Source organism: Elgaria multicarinata, chromosome 5, assembly GCF_023053635.1.
Source record: "Elgaria multicarinata webbii isolate HBS135686 ecotype San Diego chromosome 5, rElgMul1.1.pri, whole genome shotgun sequence".
NCBI classification, from domain to species: domain Eukaryota; kingdom Metazoa; phylum Chordata; class Lepidosauria; order Squamata; family Anguidae; genus Elgaria; species Elgaria multicarinata.
In genome coordinates this window covers 124,352,894-124,367,548 of record NC_086175.1, presented here as the reverse complement: position 1 = coordinate 124,367,548, position 14,655 = coordinate 124,352,894, and the positions used below count along the sequence as shown (strand labels likewise).

Here is a 14,655-nt window from a genome sequence, read left to right as displayed (position 1 = left end):
ATGGGTGTCCAACTCCTGGGATGCCCAGGCCCTCTGAGCCATTTCTTCTAGGACTGGAGGATGTTTTGGGGCCTGGCAAGGCAGCCGTTGCTGCAAGAGTCAGCCTGACATGGGAGAGGCCTCAGAGTCTGTTGCTCCAGAGCAGGAAGGGAAGAAGCTTTGATGATCCCACAATTCCAAATCCTCTGCAAAAAGCGCAAAAATGATTTTCAATTATATCAATGGAAGTTCCATTCTCCTCCACGCAAGTCAGTCTTCACTTAAGAAACTGTGTCCAGATTGGGCACCACACATGAAGAAGGATGGAGATGAATTGGAATGAGCTCAGAGAAGGGCAACAAAGACTGGAACCTGAGTCCTGCAAGGAAAGATGGAAAGAACGGGTAATATTTAGCCTCCCGAAGGTGGATATGATGGCAGTTTCCAAGTATCTAAAGGGTTGTCCTGCAGAAGAGGGCCTTTCTCATCCAGGACAAGAAATAACTGGTGTAACTTAGCGGAAAGCAGACTTCGGTTGTACCTCAGGAAAATATCCTTAATGGTCACAGCCATCGGACAATGGAACCAGATGCCTATGGAGGTGCTGGGCTCTTCGTCACCCAAAGTATTCAAGCAGAGACTGGGCAGCCGTCTGTCGCAGACGCTTGGAAATGCATTCCTACATTAAGCAGGGGGGTTGGCCTCAACGGCCGCTTCCTAGTCTAGGATTCTCTGATTCCCCTGATCCTATCATCAAGGCACGGAAGAATTTTACTCGCAAGAGAATGGCCATGGATGGGTCAGGCGTTGTCTGAACGTCAGAAGGGATGGTCGTTATGTGGGCATCGTAGACCTGCCCCAGTTCCCAAGGGGTGGCATCAGTGGCACGCAGACTCCCATCGTGCCATGAGAGGAGAAGAAACAGAATGACCTCCTCCAACACAAACAGTTGTTGGTCTATCTTGTTTGTTAAAATTGCATATTTTATTGATTTTCTTGTTTTAATCAGTTCATGTGAACTGCTTTGTGAGGTCAGTCTGTAAAGCAATGAATAAATACCCTTCATAACTCAAAATCCAGTTGCTCGTTGCGTGAATGATGTCATGACTAGTTTTGCCTTAGATTGAGAGTTTCTGGAAGGCCCTTGTAGCGGCAGTAAGTGTAATCACTGGTTTCTCTCTCTGATGTAATCCCACTTTCCCTACTTGCAATCCCGTGAGGTGGTGGAAGTTATGGGACCTCCGTTCAAACAGGGGTGAATTGGGTGAGGGAGAAAATTGCTGTCGTCAAACCAGACTGAGCAGCCTCTCTAGAGGAAGGGACATTAAACAGAGGACTGTCTTCTGAGGGACCTTCAAATAGAGGACTACCTTCAGTAAAATAGCACTTCTGGCTACCCTAGTCGTGGGCTCTACAACATGGTTTCCGTTGGTGCCAAAATGTCCTCAGATGCCTCTTTTTGCATCTGCCAGGGTCCCTCCTTTTTTATCTTATTTCATAATATTTTTTAAAAAATTAAAATGCATGCGTGTTTTTTTTTTAAAAAAAAAATGATAAATCCTGGCTTCTGAAAGGAACAACAAGCCAGGAACCTGGGTTTGGAGAATATGGTAAACTTTCCATTTCTGGTTAGTGTAGCCACTCCTGCGGCCATTGTGTTACACACCAAAATAAGAACGGATACAGATCCAGCTTCTTGTTTCCTGCAGTCAGGGGCAAAATGTATTCTCTGCCCAGAGCAGCTGTGATTCAAAGGTATCGTGATATTTGTTTATCATAACTGGCAGATAAATTCACAGAGGAGAAATCTAACGCAGCCTTCCCCAACCTGGTGTCCTCCAGATATTTTTTGGGGCGGGGACTCTTGCTCGGTAAAGAATCCAGGCTCCCCAACAGCAGATGAATAAGCACAGTGTCAAAACCATCATCTCCTCATCAAAAAGTTGGGGTCTTCTGCATCGTCTTTTTCCTCCTCCTTGGAAGTGTCTTCGTCTTCCTCTTCGCTGGTCTGCTGCTTTGGGGACTGGTCAGAATCCGCGGCTGTAAAAGGCATATAAAATACATGGTGATGGTTACTCACTTGGGAGAATGCCTGGTTACATTCATGGAAGTTAGGTGGCAGCACTCTTTAAGGACTCGAACGGTTGTCACACAGAGGAGGGGCCAGGATCTTTTCTATCCTCCCAGAATGCAGGACACAGAATAACGGGTCCATTCGCTGCAGCGCTGTTTTTTAACCCAATAATGCACATATTCATAGTTGTGATTTACCATGAATTTTGGATCAACGTCTGAGTTTGCACCGTGTTACACTTATGTCATTGGGGGAGTTAAATCACATTTTGACATGTGGGTGTATCTTTAAGGGCAGGACAAAGAGATCGGTCAATTTCCCACCTATCACGTCTTCCACTGGCTCCCTTGTTCCTTCTTGCCATTTTCATTTTAAATTATATGATTCTGTGGAGCTCCGCAGATAAAGCTTATTATATTAAAACAAAGAGGGGGCACAGGCAGCCAGAGGGAAGAGACGTGTTCAGTCCCCATCTCGCTCCTTGGAGAAAAGCCTCCGTTTTCTTTTTGGAGGGTTGTCCTTTGCAACGCGCTGTTCCCCCCCCCCCCCATCTTGAATCCTCCTTTGCTGTCTCATTCCTTCCCCCTCTCAGTTTTTCTCTTATAGGAATCTGCGGAGCTCTGCAGATAAAATGTATAGCTTCGCTCCTCTCTCCTCCATAGCATCATAGCATCGTATGTACACATGTGCGTATTAATAACTGCACTTCAAAAAAAAATAATTCAGTGGATAAATCGCTGTTGCTGCTGCAGTGTGACACTCTTTGCCTAGATTCGAATCAACAAAACTTCGGGTTTATATTCAATGAGGAGCAATCCCGTTGTCGTATAGACAGGGGCCTTCTCTCTTGTATAGCTTACTCTGTAATTTAGCTTACAAGTGCAGAATTCCCTGTGCTTAAAGTCTCTCTGTGTTAACTGGACTAATCCACATAATAGTTGCTATAGGTTGTCAATCAGCAGCCTCAAGTTCACTTAATTTAAATGAAGCCTTTCAATGTAGCTTGTGTAGAATTTCCACCACATCGAAGGGCAAATCATTTTGTATCAGTTGGGGTAATAAAAGGTCTTGCAGTCTTCTATAAGCCTCAATGGATTGGACGCTTTTCCTTGTTTGTTCCAGGTATTAATTGGCTCATTCAGATTGTGAACGATCTGATTGCTACAACTTTGAAAACTAAGCATGAGAACACAGAGTTGCCATTTATTGAGTGTGGCGATCCAGAAAAGTATCAGGTTAGTAAGCTGCAAAGACAGCCTCAAAGGCTTCACTTATTGCACGTGTAGCAGTAATTGCGTTGGATCCAGATTTAGAGTAGACCCATTGAATTCAATAGGACTTAAATTAATTTCAGTTACTAAGTCTTGATCCAACCCACTGAAAGGAAATAAAGCAATATGGACAGGGTGCTTTTCTGGAGGTCCCCCACTCTATGTGTGATCCACCAAGCCAGCTGGTGTGGAATTGTGAAATCAGGGTGGTGGTGAAGATCCTGTATGAGAGAGCGAATTGTGGGTTCAAAGGAGCGGGTTTGTTTTTTTGGGCTCAGATACCAGTCAAACCAGGTTCTTGGGCAAGTTATTTGTCATATAGCCATCATCAGTTTGTCTTTCTATGAAATGGAAGTTTTGTGTATGGCCATACCCATTGTGACAGCCATTTTGTGAGCTGGCATCTCCCATGACACTTTCTCAGTTCCAAATGGGCCCAGTGGCCCAAAACAGGTGGTGAACCTAGAAGTGTAGGGCTATTCTGTTCAGCTTGGAGGATGATAAATTATGCAGGTTTATTCTGGAAAATCAACATTATTGCAATTGCCCTTTGATTAGAGTGAGGAATCATCTATATGAGTCAGTAGAGCTGATCACTATCATGTATGTGTGGCGGTTCTTTTTTCTTTCTTTTTTTAAAAGCGGATGAAGCAGTTCCCATCTCCAAGGATTGTGGCTACACATCTTCATTACAACAATATTCCCAAGTCCATCTTCAAAAATAAAGCCAAGGTAGGTGCCTACCCTGAATGATAATATCCAGTTCTATGATTTGTCAGTAGATTTATAGAAGTGATTTATAACTTGAAAGGAATGATCAGTCAATGGCTCAGTTCAAATAACACGTTTGTCAATGCAGTGTGAAAATTCCACTCAACGGTTGAATTTTTAGGGGGTACTTCCTACACAACATGTTCTACCTCCACCGTTGTGTGTCTATGGGCTACCGTGGTGTTGAATAAAATCCATTGCAATGTTTGATTGGCAGTTCCTCCACCCTGTCTCGTCCCCCGGTCCTCCCAATGGTATCCCTAAAGCCATTGCTGCCAAAAAACAATCCCGGTGGCTCTGCTAGAGCAGCACTCACTCTTTTTGCCGTTTTTGCCAGGGAACTCTGTAGACAGTGGGAAAAGTCAACTCAACGCAATGGAAAACTCCACAGAGCCCTCCACACAACACGCAACACAATGGTTGTGCGGGAACTCTCCTCTGCACAGTATGGATATTCAGCATGGAGTATTTTCCAAAAAAAAACCCTCCACCGTGGGGTGGAGTTCTCCCACCAGACAACACATTTCCCAACGGAGGTGTAAAAACTCCACCACGGAGTTCTAAAACCACTGTTGAGAAATGTATTGTCTGAACTGAGCCAATGAGAACCTCGTGAGCACATTAACAGATTTCTGGCAGCGGGAGCTCATCTACACCAAGCAGGATATAGCACTATGAAAGGAGTATGAAAGTGGTATATAAAAGGCAGGAGCCACACCAAGCAGGATATAGTCATATGAAAGCTGTATATGGGTATGTGTCAATGGGCCCCAACAGTTGTCAGTGCACTTCAATACCGCTATAAAGCAGTTGTGTGTCTCCTGCCTTTTATATACCGCTTTCATACTGCTTTCATAGTGGAATATCCTGCTTGGTGTAGATGAGTCCTGGGTATTGGTGATAATGTAACACAAGAGTTTAAGTCAGGTGTAGGCAGCATAGTGCCCATAGGCACCAAAAATGCCCCCCAACACTTTTCTGGGTGTCCTCCAAGGTGCCCTACCCCTCCCAGTTAAAACACACACACACACACACACGTTTTTTTTACTGGCAGCTGGGATTGATGTAAAATAGGTTTCTGTTGGTGCTGAAAACTCTGGGTTCAAAGACACAGTCTTTTGAGCTGGGTTTTTGTCCATTGTCACACTCCCATGCCAGCCATTTGGCAGCAATGCTCAAGACAGTTTCTCCCATTGCCAAATGGACCCAGGGCCCCAAAAGGTTGCCGACTTCTGGGTTAGGTCAGTCAGGAATTCTTTGTAGTATGTACCTATATCCAAAGGTAAGTTTCATAATACCAAATGTTTTGGTTTTGGTAGCAGGTAAGATACAGACACGTGCTAGAAACACAACTCATCCCAAGACAATGCAGCTAGGCAAAGAGGTGGTTGTGTGGTGCTGACTGCATGCAGAACGTTGCAGCGTACCCACTTTAAGGCAGGCAAAGCAAGAAAGGTTGGAGTGCCTGAGATCATGCTTTTTGGGGGGACGGTCTCGTGGAATAATCGTGGCCATTAATTCAACCTGCCCTTCTCTTCCAAAAGAATCACTCTCTTCGAGCTGTAATTTAGAGAGCACAAAGCACATACAGTGGATAGTGAAGTGGCTTTTTGTGCGGGGGTGGGGGTGATAGGGCAGTACTTTTTGTTCATGCCGGGAGGCACTAACAATTGCTATCCTGTTTTTTTCATCTCAGGTACTGGTGTTATTTCGAAACCCTAAAGATGCAGCTGCATCATTTTTCCATTTTCACAACAACGCTCCAAGTATTCCAAGTTATAACTCCTGGGATGAGTTTTTTTTCGGCATTTATGGATGGGCAAGGTACTCTATTACTTCTGAATAGATTTGGGAGACTAAATATGTTGGGATAAATATATTAGGTTGGCTAAATTAAGTTCTACTGAGATTATTTGAGGTTTGCTGATGGTGGCCCTAGCAGGGGAAGAATTGGATTTTGCCCACAACCGTGATGTGCACATAGGAAGCTGCCTTATACTGAGTCAGACCCTTGATCCATGTAGCCCAGTATTGTCGACACTGACTGGCAGCAGCTCTCCAGGGTTTCTGCTGGAGGTTGAACCTGGAGCCTTCTGGATGCAAAGCTGGAGCTCTGCTACTGAGCTATGGCCCCTCCTTATTGGCATGCTGGAAAAAATGCTTTTCTAGCAACAGAGGTGCAGTCTGGAGGTGACAGATCTGTAACTTCTGTAAGTTTGATTGATGAACCTGGACTGCCAACTGATCATAGTTTTTATGAGAGTTGAAAATGGTATAATAGAGGCATCTTTGTCCGTGGGGTACGTACACTTATTTCTTTTGTCTCACGTTCATCTCCAGTCAAATAAACTTGGCAGTTTTTCAAAGCAGTATAAAACCTGCAAAACCTGTTTGCTGGACATGCATATGCATCATGGGCAGTCATACCGAGAACACCATTGTGTCTCTCCAGCCCAAGCAGAACTGAGAATGTTTGCAAGGGCCTTCTTCAAGAGTTGAACCTATTCAATTGCAGACAAAAGTAACAATACTCTCAGTGATTCCCCTAAGGGAAATAATCACTCCCCCCCTTTCTGTGTGAGTGTATGTGGGTTGGATCGAGATGGATCCATACCTAGAGTAGGCCCATTGAAATCAATGGGACTTAAGTTAGTCATGACTAATTTAAGTCCCATTGATTTCAGTGTGTCTACTCTAATTATAATGAAATCTGGATACAATCCTATGACTACTGTGGACATAAGTTGATACTGTATGCACACAAAAATGTTTTAAAATAGCCTGCTGTTAAGATTTTGGCAGTCTCCAATTGAAATAAAACCATTCTGACGCGTGTTACTTTTTTTTGATCTGCAGTTGCCTGGGGATCCTATTTTGACCAGGCAGTTACCTGGAACAAACACATTGATGATGAAAATGTTTTTATTCTGACATATGAAGAATTAAAAGAGGTGGGTGTATGTGTAATCACTAGCGAGGCTTATTTTTCTGCATGAAGCTAAAAAGGGGTGGTCCCAGACTCATATTGGTTTTGGAAGGCAAAAACTCAGGCCATAGCTAGACCTAAGGTTAGGTTCTCTTCTCCTAGGCATTTAACAGCATTTAACAACATGAGCTGAGTTTGTTTGTTTTTAATGGACCCCAGAATAGCTGCTTTTATAAGGATACTGTTGTTGTTTTTATGCTTTTTATGTTTTTAAACTTTGTATATTTGTTTTTAACATTTGCTGTTTTAAACTTTTGTAAACTGCCTAGAAAGCTTTGGCTATGGGGCAGTATATAAATGCAATAAGTAAATAAATAAACATCTGAATGAAAATAAAGGAAGGAGAGAATGAAAGACAAAAACCACTCGCATATTTTTCTCACCACTGAGTAACTCCGTACACACACCCCATATGCACCTGGAATTAGTGGGCTATGATCTTTGCCTGCATCCTTGAAGCACATGAGTGAAACAACCTAGCAATCTCGGTGACAATGTTACCCTGTAATGCAGGGGTGGAAAATTTGTAGGCCTCCAGATGTTTTGGCCAGCAGTCGGCACCTTTTCTCACCTTGGCTATGCTGGCTAGGGTTGATGGTAGTTGCAGTCAAACAACATCTAGAGGGCCACAAGTTGCCCATCCCTGCTATAATGCCATTTAGGCCATTTCTACACCTGCCCCCAAACATGGGCTGGTCACAGCTGAGTCCCTGTGCACCCAAATGACGCACAGGGACTCCTGAGGGCAGGGGGGATGAGCGCGGGTGTTCCAGGGATAAGTACTCCCTGGGAAAATCGGATTCTTCCCACGTTCTCAGGATCGTCCCAAGACCGCAGGAGGTTTGGCTGCCCGTCCCGGCTTCTTCTCTCCTCCCTGTGAGTAGTGGGGAGCAGTAGAGGGAAGGAACTGGGCCAGGAGGAATCAGGGGTGGAGGGGAAAGGGGTCAGGGCTTTTTTTAAAGTCACCTTTCATTGGAGCACACGTGCACTCAGCTTCTTTAAAAAAAAATTTTTTTTAATGTTGGGTGCAACACCCTCCTTCTTCCCTGGATGTAATGCCCGCATGTGGACTAGGGGGAGGATCTCACAATCAGGATATCGCAAGATCCTCCCCCTCCCTCCCTCTACATCGGGCTGGTGTAGAAATGGCCTAACTGGGAAATTCCCAGCTTGTTTTGAGTGAAAATTCCTACTTTGTTTTGAGGTGATCACTGGCAGTGCTGTAGCAGCTAAAACAAGTTTACAGAACTGAGAAATTATTGTGGCTAACCAGACCAAAGAAGTGGGAAGAGCAAGCTCTGTTAGAGAGGGATGCCATGTTTCCTTTTCGATGTGCCTCAGTTTTGTCAGCCATTTAATTAGGGTGACTCTCCCCAGCATTCATATTAATGGCATGAACAGTGATTGCATAGTCCAATAAGGTGATCTGTGATGGGTTTTGGGGAGGGAACTGAACACTGAATGCCCGTTTGAATTCCTGCACTCCCTGTGCCCTGAGTCCTAAGCCTGTTCTGGTTCTTTATCTACCTGTAGTGATGTCACCAGTATTTGGACAAAGCAAGCAGATCTGTACTGAGCACCGACTCTGTGTTTTGAATCCAATATTGGCTGGTCTAGTTTACTGTGTAAAAAATTGCTCCTCTCTCTATATGATCATATCACTCAATTGCTTTCAGGACCTGCTTGCTGGCGTGAAGCGAATAGCCGAATTCTTTGGGTTTGCAGCTACAGCAGAGCAAATTAAGTCGATTGCAAGCAGGGCTGCCTTCCAAGCAGTGCGGGCCAGGTCACAGGAGACGCATGGTGTGGCTGGTCCCCTTCTCTTTCGGAAAGGTAAACTGCTTTAAAAAGAGTTAGGTGGAAATAGTGTTCTGTTTTTGCTATGGTTTGGTTTTTGGAGGAGTAAGTTATGTAGGGTGACCATATGAAAAGGAGGACAGGGCTCCTGTATCTTTAACAGTTGTATTGAAAAGGGAATTTCTGCAGGTGTCATTTGTATACATGGGGAACCTGGTGAAATTCCCTCTTCATCACAACAGTTAAAGCTGCAGGTGTCCTGCCCTCTTTTAAATCTGGTCACTCTAGTATAGCTCCTGCACCTTTAACTGTTGTGATGAAGACGGAATTTCACCAGGTTCTCCATATATACAAATGACACCTGCTGAAATTCCCTTTTCTATGCAACTGTTAAAGATACAGGAGCCCTGTCCTCCTTTCCATACGGTCACCCTAAGTTATGAGCAATCATGGTGTCCTCCATTTTGTTTTGATGAACAGCACAATCGTATGCATCTCTACTCAGAATGTTGATTTCAGTAAGTCTTACTTCCAAGTAAGTTGGTATGGCAGGGGCAGACAACTAGTGGCCCTCCAAGTAGTGTGGACTACAACTTCCATGAGCCATAGCCAGCATAGTCAATGAGGAAGTTGTAGGCCAAAATATCTGGAAGGTGACAAGTTGCCCACCCCTAATGTTTTGGAGCAGCTGACAATGAATCTTATTTCTTCCAAATAAGAAATGTTGCAAGCAAGACTGGTAGATTTGTCAGAGAAAGGGACTGTATGCTTTTGTGTCTGTGTTAAAATACTTTCCTAATTCCTCAAGCCAAGCAACTAGTTTTGTGCCTGGATACTGACAAATTATTTATTTATTTATTTATTTTATTTTATTACATTTATATACCGCCCCCCAGCCGAAGCTCTCTGGGCGGTTTACAACAATTAAAAATAGTAATCATTAAAAGTATACAAATTTTTTAAAAAACATAAAAACAGTATAAAAACAACAACAGTATCCATTTAAAACAACAATTCTGGGGTCCATTAAAACAAACTTAACGTTATTAAATGCTGTTAAAATGCCTGGGAGAAGAGAAAGGTCTTGACCTGGGGCCGAAAAGATAACGTTGGCGCCAGGCGAGCCTCATCGGGAAGATCATTCCACAGTTGAGGGGCAACCCCTGAGAAGGCCCTCTCCCTTGTTGCCATCCTCCGAGCTTCCCTCGGAGTAGGCACTCGGAAGAGGACCTTAGATGTTGAGCGCAGTGTACGGGTAGGTTCATGTCGGGAGAGGCATTCCATCAGGTATTGTGGTCCCAAGCCGTGTAGGGCTTTATAGGTTAAAACCAGCACCTTGAATTGGGCTCGGAAACATATAGGCAGCCAATGCAAGCGGGCCAGAATCGGTGTTATATGCTCAAATCTTCCTGTTCCAGCTATCAATCTGGCCGCCGCATTTTGCACAAACTGCAGTTTCCGGACCATCTTCAAAAGCTGCCCCATGTAGAGGGCGTTGCAGTAATCTAATTTGGAAGTTACCAAAGTATGGACAACTGAGGCTAGGTTATCCCTGTCCAGATAGGGGCGTAGCTGGGCCACCAACCGAAGTTGGTAGAAGGCACTCCGTGCCACCGAGGCCACCTGTGCCTCAAGTGACAAAGATGGTTCTAGTAGAACCCCTAAGCTACGAACCTGCTCCTTCAGGGGGAGTGCAACCCCATCCAGAACCGGTTGAACACCCCCATCCGATCAGAGGAACCACCCACCAGCAGCATCTCAGTCTTGTCTGGATTGAGCTTCAGTTTATTAGCCCTCAACCAGTCCATTGTCGCAGCCAAGCACCGGTTCAGCACATCTACAGCCACACCTGATGAAGTTGAAAAGGAGCAGTAGAGCTGCGTGTCGTCAGCGTACTGATGACAGCGCACTCCAAAACTCCGGATGACTGCCCCCAACGGTTTCATGTACATGTTAAACAGCATGGGGGACAAGACCGACCCCTGTGGAACCCCATACCGAAGAGTCCACGGGGCTGAGCAATGTCCCCCAAGCACCACCTTCTGGAGCCGTCCTGCTAAGTAGGAGCGGAACCACTGCAATGCAGTGCCCCCCACTCCCAGCTCAGCCAGACGTTCCAGAAGGATACCATGGTCGATGATATCGAAAGCCACTGAGAGATCAAGGAGAATCAACAGAGTTACACTCCCCCTGTCTTTCTCCCGACATAGGTCATCATCATACAGGGCGACCAAGGCTGTTTCCGTGCCAAAACCAGGCCTGAAACCCAACTGAAATGGATCCAGATGATCAGTCTCATCCAAGAGTGTCTGGAGCTGTCCCGCCACCACCCGCTCAAGGACCTTGCCCAGGAATGGAACATTTGCTACCGGCCTGTAGTTACTAAGATTTTCCGGGTCCAAGGAAGTTTTCTTCAGGAGTGGTCTCACTACCGCCTCTTTCAGACGGTCTGGGACCACTCCCTCTCGTAGAGAGGCATTAATCACCTCCTTGGCCCAGCCGGCTGTTCCATCCCTACTAGCTTTTATTAGCCAAGAGGGGCAAGGATCCAGTACAGAGGTGGTTGCGCGGACCTGTCCAAGCACCTTGTCCACATCCTCGAGCTGTACCAACTGAAACTCATCCAAGATTACAGGACAAGACTGTACTCTGGACACCTCACTAGATTCACCTGCTATAACACTGGAGTCTAAGTCCTGGCGGATGCAAAAGATTTTATTCTGGAAGTGCCTGGCAAATTCATTACAGCGGGCCTCAGATGATTCTACCATGTCCTTGGGGCCAGCATGTAATAGCCCCCGGACAACTCTAAAAAGCTCCGCTGGGCGGCAAATTGAAGATTTAATAGTGGCAGCAAAATATTGTTTTTTTGCTGCCCTCAGTGCCCCTGAATATGCCTTACTATAGGCACTTACCAATATTTGATTGCATCCACTAGGAGTTCGTCTCCACCTGCCCTCAAGCCTTCTCCTATTTTGTTTCATCGCTCTCAGCTCTGGGGTATACCACGGAGCCGTACGAACTTTACTCTTGAGAGGGCGCTCGGGAGCAATCCTGTCAACTGCCCGGGTCATTTCTGCATTCCACAGATCAACCAGGGTTTCGACAGGAGAGCCAGCCCTATCAGCCGGAAAACTCCCCAGAGCCCTTTGGAAACCATCCGGATCCATTAGTCTCCGGGGGCGGACCATCTTAATAGGTCCCCCACCCTTGCAGAGGGGAAAAGCTGCTGTAAGTCTAAACCTCAGCAAGCAGTGATCCGACCATGACAAAGGGACTGATGTAAGGTCCCCCACTTCCAGATCACCATCTCCGTGTCCAGTTGTGAAAACCAGGTGAAGAGTGTGCCCCGCTACATGTGTTGGGCTGATGACATGTTGGGACAGTCCCATGGTTGTCATGGAGACCATGAAATCCTGAGCCACCCCGGATAAGGCACCCTCGGCATGAATGTTGACATCCCCCAGAACCAACAGTCTGGGGGATCTCAGCACTGCAGCCGAGACCACCTGCGCTAGCTCACCTAGGGAGTCTGTTGAGCAGCAGGGTGAGCGGTACACCAACAGAATCCCTAATCTGTCCCGCTGACCCAACACAAGGTGCAAACACTCCAGACCAGTAGTCACATGGACAGGGAGCCTGCAGAGGGAGATAGAATTCCTATAGACCACAGCAACCCCCCCTCCCCGGCCCTCAGGTCTACCCTGATGCTGAACCAGGTACCCCGGTGGGCATAGCTGGGAGAGACTGACTCCCCCCTGCTCACCCACCCAGGTCTCGGTTATACATGCCAGATCGGCTGCCTCATCCACAATTAAGTCGTGGATGAGGGAGATCTTATTATGCACCGATCTGGCATTTAAAAGCAGCATCTGGAGGCCCGAGGGCTGGCTGATAGAGCAACCAACAAACCTGCGGGTGCAAGGAGGACCGGAACATGGCACAGCCATTCATTGTCTGGGCCGCGTTCCCCTTACCTGGCAAATTATGAAGCTGGTGAACCATTCTTGACTATCAAATGATCTTTATATTTTTAAAGTATTAAATATCTGCCTCCCTGCCCCCATTTCCTTCTTGTTCCAGGTGTAGTAGGAGATTGGAAGAGCCTTTTTGACGAAGCACAGAGCCAGGCAATGGAAGCTAAATTTGAGGAGTGTTTAGCAGGAACCAAGCTGGGAGCAAAGCTAACGTATGATGTGTACTGCGAAGCGTGAGAACTTTTCTCTTGTGAAAAGCCTTATTTTCATTAAAGCTTTATTTCATGAAAACACACACACACACACCCTAAAATCAGAACACTCATTTCTCTGTGGCAAATTTCAGATAATGCGAAGCTCTTTGGCGTCTAGGATGTCTAGGATCCATTTATATTAAGCTGGGCATTGTCTCAGTTTAACAGAGCATGGAGCAGCCTATTTCTCCTAAGTGGCAAAGGTCATTATGATGTGTCCAAGGCCGCCTTTCCCAGCCTGGTGCCCTCCAGATACTTTGGACTTCAATTTCCATCAGTTCCAGCCAGCATGGCCAGTAGTCAGGAACTCTGGGTGTTATAGTCCAAAAGGCACCAGGTTGAGGAAGGCTGGGTCTAAGGAATAGAGGAAGGTAGCGTAGGCTTAGGGTTGGCAGATGTCAACTTGGAGAATGGCAACAGAGGATGCAGCTGCTGTGTCTCCTACTCCACTGCTCCAGGGCAGGGGCGGGAGGTGAGCCGGGAAAAGGGGGGGATCACTGAGGGGGATGATGGCGGGAGCGCCCCAGGGCTGCGATAATAGCGGTGGGGAGGGGAGCAGTGGCAGTGGCAGGAGAGGCGAGCGGAAGGCGGATGGGTTCAGAAGTCCCTCTGCTCCGGGGGGGGGAAGGGTAGCGGGAGGGAGCTGGATCGGGATGATGGCAAGGGGGAGGGAAAGCCACAGGCAAGAGGCGGGAGGAGGAGCAAGGGGAGCGGCCTGTTTCGAAGAAGGGGGGAGCTGGGCCTTTGGAGGGGGGGCGGGAGGGGCTAAGCGCCTTCGCAAGAGTGGGGGAGGGGCGATGCAGAAGGAAAAGGAGGGGGCGGTCTCATGGACTGGCAAACGGGTGAATGCACGCCGCTTGACAGCCATAAGGGGGCCACCGGCAGAGACAGGGGTGTGTGGGGGATGCTTCCGTCGTCATCGCTGGTGAGGGCCGAGAGGCTGGGAGGATGGCTGGTGGTGGGGGAGTAGGAGTAGGGGAGTCCGTAAAATCAAAGGGAGCGATGACGACGGGGCACTCGTATGCGAGCGTGGCCGGAAGGGAGGCAGTGGGGGAAGGGTTGGGAGGGGCAGCTGGGAATGGAGCAGCAGGATGGCGGCAGATGAACAGGAGCGGGAGGAGGAGGAGGGTCTACTGGGCCGGGTGCTGGAAGATTTCCCAGATGGGCTGTCCTACGATCACTGGCGCCGTTACGTCATTCGTTTCCGGTACCTGCGGGGGAATGACGAGGGCCGGGACACGCGGGACTATTTGGCCTCTGAACTCCTCGTGCGAACGCTGGGGCTGAGCCCGGATGATGTAGTGGCGCTCATTCAGCTGCCCGGGTCCCAAGAGACGGACGTATGCCTGGCCTCCGAGGGGGCCTACAGGCAGTTTTGGGCCGAGTGCCGGGCGTTGCGGCGGCTGCGGCCCGAGCTCCTGGAGGGATTTGATATTTTGCCTCTCTTCCGGGGGAACACCAAGGTCTTCACCATCGCCTTTCGTAGTTCGGCGATCCCGGAGGGAGACGTGGCCTTGTGGTTGTTGAGGTACGCCAACATCCTCAT

The 14,655-nt window shown here is 47.3% G+C and overlaps 1 protein-coding gene across 1 annotated transcript; it reads left to right on the top strand.

The window, feature by feature from the left end:
* The first annotated feature begins 3,966 nt into the window (after positions 1-3,966).
* Positions 3,967-13,092, top strand: LOC134399244 (sulfotransferase 6B1-like). Its single transcript, XM_063127177.1, is given in 6 exon segments — positions 3,967-4,056; positions 5,792-5,890; positions 5,892-5,919; positions 6,952-7,046; positions 8,758-8,914; positions 12,962-13,092. Coding segments are annotated over 6 exon segments (597 nt in total). The 5' UTR covers positions 3,967-3,969.
* Positions 13,093-14,655: the final 1,563 nt, after the last annotated feature.